Here is an 18,535-nt window from a genome sequence, read left to right as displayed (position 1 = left end):
ACAAAGAAACATCCACCCACAAACACAAGAGAAAATAAACCCACTTAAATATGGCCTCCAATTAGAAGCAACAACAACCAGCTGCTTCTAATTGGAAGTTGTTCCCAAAACAAACATAGAAATAGACAAACTAGAAAACCCACATAGAAATAGAAAACATAGAACATAAACCAAAAACCCCGAAACACACAAAACAAACACACCCCTGCCACGTCCTGACCAACTACAATAACAAAATGCCCCTTTACTGGTCAGGAAGTGACAATGTGCAAATGGTATATAGTGAAATTATTATAGTGGAGTCTTTTGTTTAGACATATAGCTAACATGTAGCTAGCTAAACAATGAACCATAATCCCAACTCCTAACATTACTACACTGCAAGAATCTGCAGGTAGCTAAACAAACTATGTTCAATGTTAGCTAGCTAATTAACATTAGGCTATAACTAGCAATGCAAATAATATTACTACACAGATCATACACGTAACATTAGCTAGCAAGCCAGTCAGATAACATTAGCTAACAGTACGCTTTAACTTGCAATAAAAATGACTTTCTGACAAAATTAGAAATGTATCATATCTGAAAATGTAGCTAGCTAGACTCTGTTACCTGTATACATGGATGAACGCTTCTCCCTCTCTGTCATGGATGCCATGGTTGCCCTTACTTTAAAGCTGTAATCCGGAGACAGGTGTTTTATACAACAGCCTTCTATGTGTTCTGTTTTTGACTCCCTCCGCATATTTTCAATCAAACGCCAGAGTTTTCTCCATCTCCGTAGCTATCATACTCTGTTTCCACCTGGCATTCCACTGATTTCAAAACTCGGTTATCCAGAAAGTGGAGAGCCTTAGCAAAATTTGTGCAGTTCTTTGTGATATCTTTCAAAAAAGCTGCTTTAAAAAGGTTTACCTACACATATGAAGCAGCTCATATTACAGACAGAAGCGTGCTACATGGCAGACCAATCCGAACTCATCTCTTGGCATATCCAGCCCAGCCATTACCTCATCCAATCATGGCTAGCGTGAAGGTTCCTGTCTTTTCCATGACTAAACCAACTAGGCTCGTAATTTAACAATTGTATTCGTATTTACAGATGGCATACAAGTTTGTAATTAAGGCACATGAAAGTTCAAATGTTCCAGAAGGCATTTCTGCCATTTTGATAAAAAATCTATGTTTACATTCAAATGCCTCTCCTGTGAAGTAGTGACACGCGACATACACCTACTTTCCTGAAACAAGTCACATATGGGTAACAGGGTTAACATGTTACGCTTGACCAGCTCAGTTTTACACCACAAAAAAACTGAAAATAGCCAAAAATAGTAAAACCGGCTCACTTCACCTGCCTGTATGATTTGATGTTCGGTGTTTCTTTCGAATAATTTAAAAAAAGAAACTGTTTCACCATATTAAAACTACAGTTCAGTTCACATAACAGGGTTGGCCTTAAAACGAGTTACAGATGTAAATGAATCACTAATCACATTAAATAAATAATAATCTTCAAAAATGACATTGTCAAAGCAACAAAATATCTAGGGATTTACAATGATGGTGAAACTTGGAGAGATTTTGTGATTAAGTGGGTTAAAATCTTCCTAGAAGTGACACAGGGTTGACAGAGGGAAATGTCAAAATGCTGAATTAGGCGCTTTAGCAAGCCTGTATCAATATAATAAATTGGATATATTGAATAATCCATGTGATCTAAATGAAAGTATAACAGGCTTTTAAAATTAAAATGTTCTACTTAAAATGTCAAAATGTACTCATTTTGTGGAACTACCCAGTTATGCTATGCACCACCACATTATGAGGTAACTCAGTAATAACATTGGCTGTTTAATTTGTTTCTTTCCTGTTTGGATTATATTAGGGTTCTGATGGTAGAAGAGGCCCACCCGGACAAGCTGTAAGTGAACCCTGAACCTGACCACTTGATGCGTTGCTTAAGAAAGCCTAATGTTTCATAACCAAGCTACATTACTGTATCTGCCATCAGGGAAACCAGCACTTTCACACCCCATCACCCGTTGCTATCTGCATATCTACGACACTTCACATGCACTCGTCAGACTTACGACCACACTACATACACCCACACTGCATACGTACTGTACCTACTAGCATGTGTGTGTAGCATTTGCAGTAGCATATATGTAGCACATAGCATAATAACATTACCCACACTTAGCAAACTTAACATCAACAAACATCCATTTCTTTCGATGATCAAATGTAGCATATCTAGCTAGCAGCTGTCCTTACTTACATTGGGCTGACTTTCCTTAGTGTTAGCAACTCAATTATCTACAGTAAACCCAATTCATCTAATGTCAACAAACTGATCATGTTTACTGAGGTCTACTCTCCGTGGGGTCATAAGAAAGCGGATGTTTCTGGTTTTCAGAGATACAGCATTTTCAACGGAATTTCCGTTTCCCCTAGAAAATGGAAGTGAGGACTCCGCTTAGGCGGCTTTTTATGCCTGCTAAAAAGATGGTTATCTGAGGTCTAATCATACACTGAACTTAATCGAGACGAGACATGGGTTTCTCTTATGTTATAGGGAAACCCTGGCAAACCCGGAGGTAACGGTGTGCAGGGAGAGCCTGGTATCGGAGGATCCAGGGTAAGTGCATCCATCCACTCTGTGTGTTTCTAGACTTGTTGACAGAACATTGTGTAGCTTGAGCTGTGCGTGTATATCCTCCCATGCTAGATTATATCAATTACTTTCACCACACTTTTATTGGTATGAGTCATTATGTGGGCTTTCCAAGTAGCCATGTCTATACTGGAGCTAGGTGGCCAACAGGCAATTGTACTTCAGATTCAAATCACACTCACTTTGTAACTAAACACATTTTTTTATCCACCAAATCCATTGATCACTTTGATTCAACAGGAGACCGGTTTCTGATTTAGATGTGTGTTTGTGATGCTTTGCCCTATTTAGGGCCCAGCTGGACCAATTGGTGCACCTGGAACCAGAGGTGAGGACGGGAACCCTGGACCAAGGGTAAGGGAACTACCAGAGCCCTTTTAAATGTGACACATCTCTGATATTGGCATAATGGCAGGTTCTGCAGTATGTTAAGACCTTAGTCTCTACTGTGTATCAAGACATAACGCTTCTAAAAGGAATGGTGGCGAAAACGTTAGTTCTAGTTAATGTAGATTGTATATCTATCTACCCATTCATCTTTGACCTAATTGTTTCAAAGTGGCCTCCCAAGTGGAGCAGCGTTCTAAGGCACTGCATCGCAGTGAGGCGTCACTACAGACCCAGGTTCAATCCCGGGCTAGGTCGCAGCCGGCCGCGACCGGGAGACCCATGAGGCGGCACACAATTGGACCAGCGGCGTCCGGGTTAGGGGAGGGTTTAGCCGGCTGGGATGTCCTTGTCCCATTGTGCTCAAGCGACTCATGTGTGTACAGTGTTTCCTCTGACACATTGGTGTGGGTTAAGCGAGCAGTGTGTCAAGAAGCAGTGCAGCTTGGCAAGGTCATGTTTTGGAGGACACATGGCTCTCGACCTTCGCCTCTCCCGAGTCCCTACGGGAGTTGCAGCGATGGAACAAGACTGAAACTACCAATTGGATACAACGAAATTGGGGAGAAAAAAAGGAGTCAAAAAAGATATATATGTGTCAATGTGCCACAGAGTGATGAATTACCATAGGGTTTTAGTCCTCTTTGATATAAGAAGTTTGTATGTTGACACATTTTAAGTTTGGACTTTGAGCTGTACTGTACATCACCATATGACTTGATGAAAAGGCATCTAATTGTGAATAATTGTAAACACAAACAACTTGCGGTCGGAAAGAAGCAACACATGTTGTCTAGGAAACACAGACAAAATGAATACCTCCCAGCTGGCACACATTTCACATGTGCAGTGCATTTGGAAAGTATTCAGACCTCTTGATTTTTTTCACATTTTGTCACGTTACGGCCTTGTTCTAAAAGTAATTCAAATAAATGTTTCCTCATAAATCTACACACAATACCCCATAATGACAAAGCAAAATCAGGCTGTTATGATTTTTTGCACATGTATAAAAAAATGTAGTCAGATCCTTTACTCAGTACTTTGTTGAAGCACCTTTGGCAGCGATTACAGCCTCAAGTCTTCTTGAGTATGACACTACAAGCTTGGCCCACCTGTATTTGTGGAGTTTCTCTCATTCTTCTCTGCAGATCCTCTCAAGCTCTGTCAGGTTGGATGGGGAGCATTACTGCACAGCTATTTTCAGGTCTCTCCAGAGATGTTAGAATGGGTTCAAGTCCAGGCTCTGGCTGGGCCACTAAAGGACATTGAGACTTTTCCCGAAGCCGCTCTTGCATTGTCTTGGCTGTGTGCTTAGGGTCATTGTCCTGTTGACAACCTTCGTCCAAGTCTGAGCAGGTTTTCATCAAGGATCTTTCTATACTTTGCTCCGTTCATCTTTGCCTCAATCCTAACTAGTCTCCCAGTTCATGCCACTAAAAATCATCCCCACAGCAGGATGCTGCCACCACCATGCTTCACTGTAGGGACGGTGCCAGGTTTCCTCCAGACGTGACACTTGGCATTCAGGCCAAAGAGTTCAATCTTGGTTTAATCAGAACAGAGAATCTTGTTCCTCATGGTCTGAGAGTCTTTAGGTGCCTTTTGGCAAACTCCAACTCTGTCATGTGCCTTTTACTGAGGAGTGGCTTACATTTGGCCACTCTACCATGAAGGCCTGATTGGTGGAGTGCTGCAGAGATGGTTGTCCTTCTGGAAGTTTCTCCCATCTCCACAAATTAACTCTAGCGCTCTGTCAGTGACCATCGGGTTCTTGGTCTTGGTGGTTTCAAACTTATTCCATTTAACAATGATGGAAGGCCACTGTGTTCTTGGAGACCTTCAATGCTGCATACATTTTTTGGTTCCCTTCCCCAGATATGTGCCTCAACACAATCTTGTCTCTGAGCTATATGAACAATTCCTTCAACCTCATAGCTTGGTTTTTGCTCTGGCAGGCACCACAGGTGGACTCCAATCAAGTTGTATAAACATCTCAAGGATGGTCAATGGAAACAGGATGCACCTGAGCTCAATTTCGAGTCTCATAGCGAAGGGTCTGATTACTTATATAAATGTGATGTTTCATTTTTTTTATATTTAATACATTTGCTAAAATGTCTAAAAACCTCTTTTCACTTTGTCATTATGGGGTTTTGTGTGTAGATTGATGAGAAGTTTTTTCCAATCAACTTTAAAATGACGCTGTAACATAACAAATTGTGGGAAAAGTCAAAGGGTCTGAAACATTTTCGAAGGCACTGTACGAAAACAGGCATTGCTTCAGCATCGATGTAACTTCTTAGATGACAGTGTCATGGGTGTCAATGGTGATAAGATTTCTCAGATTTTTAAATGTTTTATTCCAGGGCCCAGGAGGAGCCCAGGGACCCCCCGGAAACAATGGCAGGAGAGGACCTCTCGGTCGCAAGGTACTGAACTTAACTGATCATCATTGGCATCGCTCTAGTCGAGCTAATGCTTCAGTCATCCCGGGCCTCGTTTAGGTTACAGTAGAATCACATTGGCCTAAGCCTCCCACTCTCCTGTTACTGGACACACATACGCAGCCTATTAGAGTCAACATAGAATGCTCCCTAACAAAACATCCAGGCCCATGTGTCACGTCTACTTCAAATAAAAGGGGTGAATGCATGTAAATCTAGATGAAATCTCTGCACGACTCAGAAGGAATGTGCTCTCTCTCTCTTTCTCTCTCTTGCTCTGCCTCTCTCTTCCATCTCTCCTCTCTCTTTCTTTTTATATCTCTCCCCGTGAACTATCTCTACTATCTCTCTCTCTCTGGCTGTATCTCTGTATCTTTCTTTATAGGGTGAGCCAGGAGAGCCCGGACCCAAAGGCATCGTGGGACCTCTGGGACCTCGTGGTGAGCCTGTAAGTCATTACATCACATCCTGTCAGCTCAACACAACTGGAACCTAGGGAAGGTTAACCAACTGACTATTAATCAGATTGTAGATTACATGAGATCAACATACATTGAGATGGATACAATAAAAATACACAAGTGTAATAAATCATATTGATGTTATTGCAGTTGGAATTATCTTCTTACCCTTCTTATCCTATGAAATTGATACATTTATGAGATTTATTGTTTCATTTGTAGCCCTATGGAATGGTGTTCTTATGAATTTAGGCTTAGAGCAGTGTGACACTTTGATTTCCTCCACATTCTCTACCTTTCTCCTGAAGTGTGTACTTGCACACTCTCAACCATAGTTTTAAGCATTGGATTGGTGTAAGCAATAAGCATTGGCAGGAGGGAGTTTCCACCAATGTTAAAGGGATAGTTCACCCAAATTCCAAATGTACAGTACTTTCGGAAAGTATTCAGACCCTTTGATTTTTTCCAAAATATGTTACGATACAGCCTTATTCTGAACTGGATTACATTCAATTTTTTCCTCTTCAATCTACACACAATACCCCATAATGACAAAGCAAAAACAGGTCTTTAGACATTTTTGCAAATGTATTAAAAATAAAAACTGAAATATCACAATTACATAAGTATTCAGACACTTTACTCAGTACTTTGTTGAAGCACCTTTGGCAGCGATTACAGCGTCGAGTCTTGGGTATGATGCTACAAGGTTGGCACACCTGTATTTGGCAACTTTCATTCTTCCCTGCAGATCCTCTCAAGCTCTGTCAGGTTGGATGGGGAAAACCACTGCACAGCTATTTTCAGGTCTCTCCAGAGATGTTAGATCGGGTTCAAGTCTGGGCTCTGGCTGGGCCACTAAAGTACATTCAGAGACTGGTGCCGAAGCCACCTCATGGCTTGGTTTTTGCTCTGACATGCTATAGTTATGTAAAAAAGGTATTTCTGATTTTTATAAATTTGCTAAAAACCTTTTTTCACTTTGTCATTATGGTGTATTGTGTGTAGATTGATGAGGAAATATTTGTATTTAAACCATTTTAAAATAAGGCTGTGATGTAACAAAATGTGGAAAAAGTCAAAGGGTCTGAATGCTTTCTGAATGCACTGTAATATAATGGTTTTCTTACCCTATAAGCAGGTAAGACAGCAATCCATACTTTGGTTTCTTTTACCGTGCCAGATCAATGTTAAATCCATGTGAGGAAGTGTGTAAGTACACACTTGTAACGCGGGTCGTATAAAGGGGACAAAGGCGCAGCGTGTAGTGTGCTCATATTTACTTTTAACTTCTTACATCTACACGTTCCGCTAGCGGAACGTCTGCTCCAATATCCAATGATGGGCGGGGCGCGAAATTCAAACTCCTCTAAATCCGAAAACTTACACTTTTCAAACATATGACTATGTTACAGCTATTTAAAGACAAGACTCTCCTTTATCTAACCAAACTGTCCGATTTCAAAAAGGCTTTACAGCGAAAGCAAAACATTAGATTATGTCAGCAGAGTACCCAGCCAGGAATAATCACACAGCCATTTTTCAAGCTAGCATATCATGTCACATAAACCCAAACCATATCTAAATGCAGCACTAACCTTTGATGATCTTCATCAGATGACACACCTAGGACATTGTGTTATACAATACATGCATGTCTGTTCAATCAAGTTCATATTTATATCAAAAACCAGCTTTTTACATTAGCATGTGACGTTCAGAACTAGCATTCCCACCGAACACTTCCGGTGATTTTACTAAATTACTCACGATAAACGTTCACAAAAAGCATAACAATTATTTTAAGAATTATAGATACAGAACTCCTCTATGCACTCGATATGTCCGATTTTAAAATAGCTTTTCGGATGAAGCACATTTTGCAATAATGTAAGTACATAGCCCGGCGTTACAGGGCTAGCTATTTAGACACCCACCCAGTGTAGCCTTCACCAAAATCACATTTCCTATAAGAAAAATGTTCTTACCTTGCTTGTTCTTCATCAGAATACACTGCCAGGACTTCTACTTCAATAACAAATGTAGGTTTGGTCCCAAATAATCCATCGTTATATCCAAACAGCGACGTTTTGTTCGTGCGTTCTAGACACTATCCCAACGCTAAATCTCGGCCACGAGCATGACGCAAAATATGACAAAAAATTTCGAAATATTCCATTACCGTACTTCGAAGCATGTCAACCGCTGTTTAAAACCAATATTTATGCAATTTATCTCGTAGAGAAGCGATAATATTCCGACCGGGAATCTGCCTGTCTGTAAACTGAGGAAAAAACCAAAAGCCGGGGGCGGGGCGTGTCACGCGCCTAAGGCTTAGTCCATTGACTGACCACTCAGCATTTGCTCTCGTGTGCTTCAGCCAGGGCTTTGAATGACATCATTCCTGTTTTTCCCGGGCTGTGAGACTCCATTGTTGACGTGACAAGTGTCACGTAAGAGCAGAGATCCTTTGTAAACGATAGAGAGAATCAAGAAGGGCAAGAAATGTTCAGACAGGGTACTTCCTGAACAGAAGCATCTCAGGTTTTTGCCTGCCATAGGAGTTCTGTTATACTCACAGACACCATTCAAACAGTTTCAGAAACTTTGGAGTGTTTTCTCTCCAAAGCTAATAATTATATGCATATTCCAGTTTCTGGGCAGGACTAATAATCAGATTAAATCGGGTACGTTTTTTATCCAGCCGTGAAAATACTGCCCCCTAGATGTAACAGGTTAATGAATATACTTAAACAACAAAACGACCGGCAACAGTTCCATCAGGTGACATACACTAAACAGAAAACAACTACCCACAAAACCCAGGAAGAAAAACCCCTACTTAACTTCTATGGGCTAGGTGGCATGTCACCGTCCCACTCTATTTAACAGCCAGTGGAAGAGCGTGGCGCGAAATACAAAACCTCAAAAATGCAATAATTTCAATTTTTCAAACATACGACTATTTTATACCATTTTAAAGACAAGACTCTCGTTAATCTAACCACATTGTCCGATTTCGAAAAGGCTTTACAGCGAAAGCAAAACATTAGATTATGTTAGGAGAGTACATAGCCACAAATAATCACACAACCATTTTCCAAGCAAGCATATATGTCACATAAACCCAAACCACAGCTAAATGAAGCACTAACCTTTGATGATCTTCATCAGATGACACTTCTAGAACATTATGTTATACAAACCATGCATGTTTTGTAAAATCAAGTTCATATTTATATCAAAAAACAGCTTTTTACATTGGCATGTGATGTTCAGAACATGCATTCCCACCCAAAACATCCGGTGAATTTACTAAATTACTCACCATAAACGTTGACAAAATACATAACAATTATTTTAAGAATTATAGATACAGAATTCCTTTATGCAATCGCTATGTCAGATTTTAAAATAGCTTTTCGGCGAAAGCACATTTTGCAATATTCTGAGTACATAGCTCAGCCATCACGGCTAGCTATTTTGACACCCGCCAACTTCGAGGCTCACTAAACTCAGAATTACTATTAGAAAAATTGTATTACCATTGCTGATCTTCGTCAGAATGCACTCCCAGGACTGCTACTTCCACAAGAAATGTTGTTTTTGTTCCAAATAATCCATAGTTATGTCCAAATACCTCCGTTTTGTTCGTGCGTTCAGGTCACTATCCGAAGGGTATTGCGCGAGCGCATTTCGAGACAAAATACTTAGAAGCATGTCAAACGCTGTTTAAAATCAATTTTATGGTATTTTTCTCGTAAAATAGTGATAATATTCCAACCGGACAATAGTGTATTTATTCAAAGAGAAAAAGAAAAAACAGCATGGTCGCGGGACCGCGCATCTCCAATCTCTTTGTCACTAGGCAGACCACTGACAAACTGTGCTAGTATACTCTGCCCACAGACAGGAGATGCCTCAATCCACTTTCTGAAGGCTTTAGAGAGCCAATGGAAGCCTTAGAAAGTGCAACGTAACCCCAGAGATACTGTAGTTTCGAAAGGGACTAGAAAGAAATACAATTTCTCAGACAGGCCACTTCCCTGCTTGGAATTTTCTCAGGTTTTTGCCTGCCATATGAGTTCTGTTATACTCACAGACACCATTCAAACAGTTTTAGAAACTTCAGAGTGTTTTCTATCCAAATCTACTAATAATATGCATATTCTCTGGGAAAGAGTAGTAACCAGTTTAAACCAGTTTAAATCGGTACGTTTTTTATCCGGCCGTGAAAATACTGCCCCCTAGCCCCGACAGGTTAAATATGATCTCCAATCAGAGGCAACGAGGATCAGCTACCTCCAATTGGAGATCAACCCAAACAACCCCAACATAGAAATAGAAAAACTAGAACTTATACATAGAAATAGAAAACATAGAACATCCCAAAACACCCCCTGTCACGCCCTGACCTACTCTACTATAGAAAATGACATCTTACTAGGGTCAGGACGTGACAACACTTCAGGAGACAGGTAGAGAATCTGGACTCAACCTTAGACGTGCTCCAGGTTCCTAGGCCTCCTGGATTTCACAGTCACGGCCAGTTCAAGGAGCAGCAGGATTTATGTCTCTGAGCTCCTCTCGCTCCTCAGAACCTGGAGTGTGTGTCTTTTATCTCTCAACTGAAGGTCTCCCTAATACCAAACATTCTATCTTGTTTCATCAGCTTCTTACATGATCTGTCCCCATTCTGTGAGTTAGTACATGGTACAAGTACAGGGCTCTCCAACCCTGTTCCTGGAGCATTACTCTCCTGTAGGTTTTCGATCCGACCATAGTTGTAACTAACCTGATTCAGCTTATCAACCAGCTAATTATTAGAATCAGGTATGGAAGATTAGGGTTGGAGAGCCCTGTATTTGTACATACTATCCTTGTACTCTATTGATCAGTTTAGATAAGTGCAGACAGTTCTATTTCTCAACCATTACCTCAGGCTGTATATTAGACCTGGGTTTAAATAGTATTTGAAACTTGCAAATACTTTGAGTGTTTTCTTGTGCCTGCCTGGAGTGCCATATGGGCAGGGTAGGCACTTTTGGGACCATTTCATTACTTATGTTGCCCCAGGCAGGCTCAATCAGGCACAGTGAAAGTATTTTATGATTTTGAATACTATTTGAACCCAGGTCAGCTGTACTTACAGTGACATTGTTCAGTGTTAGTTTAACGCACATGGTACTTTTAACTATAAGATTGGGTCAGTAGACAATACTGTGCCATCTTTCAAATTGCAGTAAGCACAGTATCCTCTTCTTACAGGGCGAAGATGGTCGAGATGGATTTGGAATCGCAGGGCCCAAAGGAAGAAAGGTAAGCAATCATACATTTGACAAAATACAATTTGCAACTGTTTGTACTGTATGTCCCTCATATTCATCTGTTCAGTCCAAGCTATCCAATCTGCACCTAAAGAATTCATGTAATCATGTTGTATAATGTTGTCTGGAGCAGCCTACTACTTTTAAATATCCAACAAAATCAATCAATCAATTAATCAATCAATCAATGTTCTATGTTATAATGAGCTTGCATGATATCTTAAATATATGCTCAAATGAACAGACAAGTGTCTTCCTTACAGGGTGATGAGGGCTTCCCAGGATTCCCAGGACCAAAGGTAATGTCAAGAACATAATCACTGTCAGATTTTATTCAGTTAAACTGAAGAATTGTTAAAATTCAGAATAGAGCTCCTTTTCACTCAAATAATCTCAGGTTGTCCTGTAATATGGGCTCTCTTGAATTAGTCACTTTTGACACAAGGGTTGTGTTCACTAGGGCACACCGTAGCAAAATGTTTTGCACTGGAAAATGATAACGATCATTTCTTATTAGACAAGTTCACATGGTACCTTCCTGTTTCGAGCCATTTTCTTCAGTTTCTTGCCAAATTAACATGACCAAGGTGTCTGTCTTATTGTTCCCTGTGACAGTTCCCACACTGATGTTTCTGTCACCATACAGGGAGCGGCAGGTGATGGCGGAACCAATGGTGGACCAGGACCCATAGGAAACCGTGGCCAGAGGGTGAATGTTTTAACTGGGGTGGGAGACTGGGATTAGGAGTGCTGTGTGCTCTGGGAGTTTCTTAACTGCTATTATATCTAAAACAACCAGTGATAAGTGTTTGTTTTACCTACCTCAGTTGACTGCACAGACTGTAAGTTGCTCTGGATAAGAAAGTCTGTTAAATTACCAAGATGTGAATGTAAAAATATCAGGGTAGAGTGTACCATATGTGTACAGTATGGGTCAATTATGTGTATGTTTGGAATGTAATCATACACAATGATGTTGTAAATCTAACTGTTTATGCTGTTGTATTGCTCTTATAGGGTGTTTCAGGAGAAATTGGTACTCCAGGTCAGAAGGGAGAGGTTGGATACCCCGGGCCTTATGTAAGCACTGACTTAACTGTACATCATAGATCCCTTTTCTGTACCCAGATTAATCCTGGTCCTGGACTGAAAGGCATGTTCAATCGACATTCTCCATTTAGAATGCCTTTTAGTCCAATACTAGGCTTAATCTTGGTCCAGGAAACCAGCCCCATGTGTTCACAACCCGGAGAGACCCTTTATAAACTTATTCTCTCCTTTGCTCTGTACAATAGTCCATAACTGCATAAAGATTAATTCATAGTCATGACTAATAGTCTAAGACTAGTTAGTAGTCTAATAAAATAATTTTTAAAATCATTTTTACAAATAATTTTAAATAAAAAAAAAAAATACATAAGTATTACGACCCTCTATTACTTTGTTGAATCCCCTTTGGCAGCGATTACAGCCTTGAGTCTTCTTTGGGTATGATGCTACAAGCTTGGCAAACCTGTGTTTGGGGAGTTTCTCCCATTCTCTGCAGATCCTTTCAAGCTCTGTCAGGTTGGATGGGGAGCGTCGCTGCGCAGCTATTTTCAGGTCTCTCTAGAGATGTTCGAGGGGGTTCAAGTCCAGGCTCTGGCTGGGCCACTCAAGGACATTCAGATACTTGTCAAAATCGAATCAAATCAAATTGTATTTGTCACATGCGCCGAATACAACAGATGTAGACCTTAAAGTGAAATGCTTACTTACAAGCCCTTAACCAACAATGCAGTTTTAAGAAAAGTGTTAAGAAAGTATTTAATAAATAAACTGAAGTAATGTGCGATGACACAGGTTAGTCGAGGTAATTGAGTTAATATGTACATGTAGGTAGATGTAAAGTGACTATGCATATATAATAAACCGAGAGTAGCAAAATTGTGAAAATGGGTTGGGGGGGTCATTGCAAATATTCTGGGTAGCCATTTGGTTAGCTGTTCAGGAGTCTTGTGGCTTGGGGGTAGAAGCTGTTAGGAAGCCTCTTGGACCTAGACTTGGCTCTCCGGTAACGCTTGCCATGCGGTAGCAGAGAGAACAGTCTATGACTAGGGTGGCTGGAGTATTTGGCATTTTTATGGCCTTCCTCTGACACCGCCTGCTATAGAGGTCCTGGATGGCAGGAAGCTTGGCCCCAGTTGCCATACCAGGCGGGGATGCAACCATTCAGGGTGCTCTTGATGGTGCCGCTGTAGAACTTTTCGAGGATATAGGGACCCATTCCAAATCTTTTCAGTCTCCTGAGGGGAAATAGGCATTGTCGTGCCCTCTTCATGACTGTCTTGGTGTGTTTGAACCATGACAGTTTGTTGGTGATGTGGACACCAAGGAACTTGAAGCTCTCAACCTGCTCCACTACAGCCTTGTCAATGAGAATGGGGGGCATGCATGGCCCACCTTTTCTTGTAGTCCACGATCATCTACTTAGTATTGATCACTTTGAGGGAGAGGTTGTCCCTATAGCCTGTCTTATCGTTGTCGGTGATCAAGCCTACCACTGTTGTGTCGTCTGCAAACTTGATGATGGTGTTGGAGTCGTGCTTGGCCATGCAGTCATGGGTGAACAGGAAGTACATGAGGGGACTGAGCACGCATCCCTGGGGATCCCCCGTGTTGAGGATCAGTGTGAGATGTGTTGTTATCTACCCTTACCACCTGGGGGCGGCCCATCAGGAAGTTCAGGATTAATTTGCAGAGGGAGGTCTTTAGTCCCAGGGTCCTTAGCTTAGTGATGAGCTTTGAGGGCACTATGGTGTTGAACGCTGAGCTGTAGTCAATGAATAGCATTCTCACATAGGTGTTCCTTTTGTCCAGGAGGGAAAGGGCAGTGTTGAGTGCAATAGAGAATGCGTCATCTATGGATCTGTTTGGTCGGTATGCAAATTGGAGTGGGTCTATGGTTTCAGGGATAATGGTGTTGATGTGAGCCATGACCAGCCTTTCAAAGCACTTCATGACTACAGACGTGAGTGATACGGGTTGGTAGTCATTTAGGCAGGTTACCTTGGTGTTCTTGGGCACAGGGACAATGGTGGTCTGCTTGAAACATGTTGGTATTACAGACTCAGGAACAGGTTGAAAATATCAGTGAAGACACTTTCCAGTTGGTGCTCAGAGTACACGTCCTGGTAATCCGTCTGGCCCTCCGGCCTTGTGAATGTTGACCTGTTTAAAGGTCTTACTCACATCAGCTACGGAGGGCGTGATCACACAGTCGTCTGAAACACCTGGTGCTTTCATGTATGCTTCTGTGTTGTTTGCCTTGAAGCGCGCACAGAAATCAATAATAATAATAATAATTTGCATCCCTACCACCTCTGACGAGTATCGGAGCCGGTGCAGTAGGATTCAATCTTAGTCCTGTATTGACACTTTGCTTGTTTGATGGTAAGTCGGAGAGCATAGCGGGATTTCTTATAAGCATCCGGGTTAGAATTCCGCTCCTTGAAAGCGGCAGCTCTACCCTTTAGATCAGTGCGGATGATGACTCTAATCAATGGTTTCTGATTGGGGTATTTACGTACAGTCATTGTGGGGACGACGTCATCGATGCACTTATTTATGAAGCCAGTGACTGATGTGGTGTACTCCTCAATGCCATCTGAAGAGTCCCGGAACATATTCCAGTCTGTGCTAGCAAAACAGTCCTGTAGCTTAGCATCTGCGTCATCTTACATCTTCCGTATTGACGAGTCGCTGGTACTTCCTGCTTTAGTTTTCGCTTCTAAGCAGGAATCAGGAGGATAGAGTTACAGTCAGATTTGCCAAATGGAGGGCGAGGGAGAGCTTTGTACGCATCTCTGTGTGTGGAGTAAAGGTGCTCTAGAGGTTTTTTCCCCTCTAGTTGCACATTTAAAATGCTGGTAGAAATTAGGTAAAATGGATTTAGGTTTCCCTGCATTAAAGTCCCCGGCCACTAGGAGCGCCACCTCTGGATGAGCATTTTCTTGTTTGCTTATGGCCTTATATAGCTTGTTGAGTGCAGTCTTAGTGCCAGCATCGGTTTGTGGTGGTAAATAGAAAGCTACAAAAAATATAGATGAAACTCTCTTGGTAAATAGTGTGGTCTTCAACTTATTGTGAGATACTCACGCAAAACCTCAAGACTTCATTTGTATTAGATTTCGTGCACCAGCTGTTATTGACAAATAGTCACAGACCGCCACCACTTGTCTTACTGGAGACAGCTCTTCTATCTTGCCGATGCACGGAGAATCCAGCCATCTGTATGCTGTCCATGTCGTTGTTCAGCCACGACTCGGTGAAACATAAGATATTACAGTTTTTAATTTCCCGTTGGTTGGATAGTCTTGATTGGAGCTCATACAGTTTCTTATCCAATGATTACACGTTGGCTAATAGGAATGATGGTAGAGGCGGGTTACCCAAAGCCACTCCTGTGTTTGGTGCTCTTGGCTGTGCACTTAGGGTTGTTGTCCTGTTGGAAGGTGAACCTTCACCCCAGTCTGAGGTCCTGAGCGCTCTGGAGCAGGTTTTCATCAAGGATCTCTCTGTACTTTGCCCCATTCATCTTTCCCTCGATCCTGACTAGTCTCCCAGTCCCTGCCTCTGAAAAACATCCCCACATCATGATGCTGCCACCACCATGCTTCACCATAGGGGTGGTGCCAGGTTTCCTCCAGACGTGACATTTACGCTTGGCATTCAGGCCAAAGTGTTCAATCTTGGTTTCATCAGACGAGAGAATCTAGTTTTTCATGCTGAGAATCCTTTAGGTGCCTTTGGCAACTCCAAGCGGGCTGTCATGTGCCTTTATCTGAAGAGTGGTTTCCTTCTGGCCACTCTACCATAAAGGCCTGATTGGTGGAGTGCTGCAGAGATAGTTGTCTTTCTGGAAGGTTCTCCCATCTCCACAGAGGAACTCTGGAGCTTTGCCAGAGAGACCATCGGATTCTTAGTCACCTCTCTGACCAAAACCCTTCTAACCTCGATGCTCAGTTTGGCCGGGTGGCCAGCTCTAGGAAGAGTCTTGGTGGTTATAAACTTCTTCCATTTAGGAATGATGGAGGCCACTATGTTCTTGGGGGCCTTCATTGCTGCAAGAATGTTTTGTTACACTTCTCCAGATCTGTGCCTCAACACAGTCCTGTCTCGGAGGTGTGGGACCTTATATAGACAGGTGTGTGCATTTCCAAATCATGTCCAATCAATTGAATTTACCACAGGTGGACTCCAATCAAGTTGTAGAAACATCTCAAGGATGATCAATGGAAACAGGATGCACCTGAGCTCAATTTGAATTCTCATAGCATGGGGTCTGAATACTTATGTAAATAAAGTATTGCTGTTTTTAATACATTTGCAAGAATTTCTGAAAACCTGTTTTTGCTTTGTCAGTATGGGGTATTTTGCTTAGATTGATGAGGAATTTTTTTTCATTTAATCCATTTTAGAATAAGGCTGTAACGTAACAAATGTGGAAAAGGGGAAGCGGTCTGAATACTTTCTGAATGCACTGTACAGCATGTCACATTATAAATAACCATAAGTATACTTCTGTAACATTTACAGTCTTTGGAGGTTTGCCAAGTAGAATATGTATAGTTTATAATGTCAATACAATCTGTTCATTATTTATGTAATTGACACAAATAATGGTGTTGTTGTCTAGAGAGGTGCCAGGCCTGAGAGTGTAGCCTATTGCTTTGTCTCCTTCCAGCTGTGTCCGTCTGTTGTTCAACTCTGCTGTTTGTCTTCCCACAGGGCCAGAAAGGACCGAGAGGACCTGGCGTTGTGGTGGGAGTCCATTTATCAGACAGAAAACATTTTGTATAGGAAAAATTTGACCAAAGTTTACATGTGTGGAATATGTATAATGTCTTAACATCAGTTTTAATTTGTTCCTTTTCTCCTCAGCAATGTGACTTGGTAAAGAAAATCAGAGACAACTGTCGTAAGTATAAAATGCTTACACTGATTAGCATGTAATATACTTTATTTAACTGATTCATTGGTGCCAAAAAGGGCGGCCAGGACCCCCCACTTTAATGTCACCCTCCAATTGTATGTCGTGTAAAACCACCTTAGATGCACACTGCATAACCCACCTCCCTCTCCTGCTCTGGCACTCATACACTTGACATAGGAGTATTAATGCCCCAAAACCTGTTTTCTTTTTCATTTTATTCTTAGCTTGCTGCTATGGTCAGCACGAGTGCCCACTCTACCCTACCGAGCTGGCCTTCGCCCTGGACACCTCCGATGGCGTGGGTAGGCCTGCCTTCAACAACATGCGTGACGCCGTGCTCCGCCTGGTTGGCAACATCACCATCGCCGAGAGCAACTGCCCGCGTGGCGCCCGAGTGGCCCTCACCCTCTACAACAATGAAGTTACCACCGATATCCGCTTTGCAGACGGGCTGAAGCGGCGCGCACTCGTGCAGCGTGTGGAGGGCCTCCAGGCATTACAGACACGCAAACAGCGTAGCCTGGAGACAGCCATGAACGTCTTGGCGCAGAACACCTTCAAGAGGGTGCGCAGCGGCTTCCTCATGAGGAAGGTGGCCATCTTCTTTGTTAATGGGCCAGTGAAGGATCAGCGGGCGGTAAGCGCAGCCGCCCTACGCCTCTATGACTCCGGCATCGCCTCAGTGTTCCTGACCAACAAAGAGGATGGCCAGCTCACCAGAGCTCTGAAGGTAATGTAAAGCAGGTTAAGGAGCAGACAAGTGGCAGAAAAATAGGCTCTGTCACCAGAACACAGAGCAGGTTTATAATTTTGGCTCTGCTCTAATGTCTGCACCAGCATACTGTAGAATGAGGCAATGTATTCTGCATGCAATGTGGTGGTATAGATATTGAAATGTAGTTATTGTTCTGGTACCTGAAAGTAGTATACAACACTTAAAAATGAATTTACAGAGATGTCTTGTCAGCTGACCTGAACATGTTTTTGACCTGTTGTTACCTCCTCTCTTTGTGTCAGATGAACAGCACTGGGTCAGCACTGGGTCAGGTGATTGTGCTGCCCAATCCCGGAAGTGCACAGTACAACTCAGCTATCCAAAAGGTCATGAACTGCCACATCTGCCTGGGTAAGAGCTTTTCTCATATCCTTAGAGACTAACTTCACACAAATTCTGCAATTAACTGTTATTTGAATTCCTATGCAACAACCAATACATTGTGCATTCTTGTGTTCTACATTTTTTATGGAACACTATT

The 18,535-nt window shown here is 42.0% G+C and overlaps 1 protein-coding gene across 2 annotated transcripts in view; it reads left to right on the top strand.

The window, feature by feature from the left end:
• Nucleotides 1-18,535, top strand: part of LOC115160623 (collagen alpha-3(VI) chain) — a 46,579-nt gene that overhangs the window by 19,017 nt on the left and 9,027 nt on the right. For both annotated transcript variants that reach the window (XM_029710829.1, XM_029710828.1), the window contains exons 24-36: nucleotides 1,892-1,927; nucleotides 2,585-2,647; nucleotides 2,975-3,037; nucleotides 5,440-5,502; nucleotides 5,903-5,965; nucleotides 11,247-11,297; nucleotides 11,569-11,604; nucleotides 11,952-12,014; nucleotides 12,323-12,385; nucleotides 17,075-17,107; nucleotides 17,228-17,264; nucleotides 17,504-18,009; nucleotides 18,297-18,405. In XM_029710829.1, the coding sequence (XP_029566689.1) occupies nucleotides 1,892-1,927; nucleotides 2,585-2,647; nucleotides 2,975-3,037; nucleotides 5,440-5,502; nucleotides 5,903-5,965; nucleotides 11,247-11,297; nucleotides 11,569-11,604; nucleotides 11,952-12,014; nucleotides 12,323-12,385; nucleotides 17,075-17,107; nucleotides 17,228-17,264; nucleotides 17,504-18,009; nucleotides 18,297-18,405 (1,186 nt within the window). The remainder of the gene's footprint in view (nucleotides 1-1,891; nucleotides 1,928-2,584; nucleotides 2,648-2,974; nucleotides 3,038-5,439; nucleotides 5,503-5,902; nucleotides 5,966-11,246; nucleotides 11,298-11,568; nucleotides 11,605-11,951; nucleotides 12,015-12,322; nucleotides 12,386-17,074; nucleotides 17,108-17,227; nucleotides 17,265-17,503; nucleotides 18,010-18,296; nucleotides 18,406-18,535) is intronic.

The sequence above is a fragment of the Salmo trutta genome, chromosome 24, assembly GCF_901001165.1.
Source record: "Salmo trutta chromosome 24, fSalTru1.1, whole genome shotgun sequence".
Classification (NCBI taxonomy): Eukaryota; Metazoa; Chordata; class Actinopteri; order Salmoniformes; family Salmonidae; genus Salmo; species Salmo trutta.
Note: the sequence above shows the minus strand (reverse complement) of the source record. Positions and strands in the feature narration are given on the sequence as shown.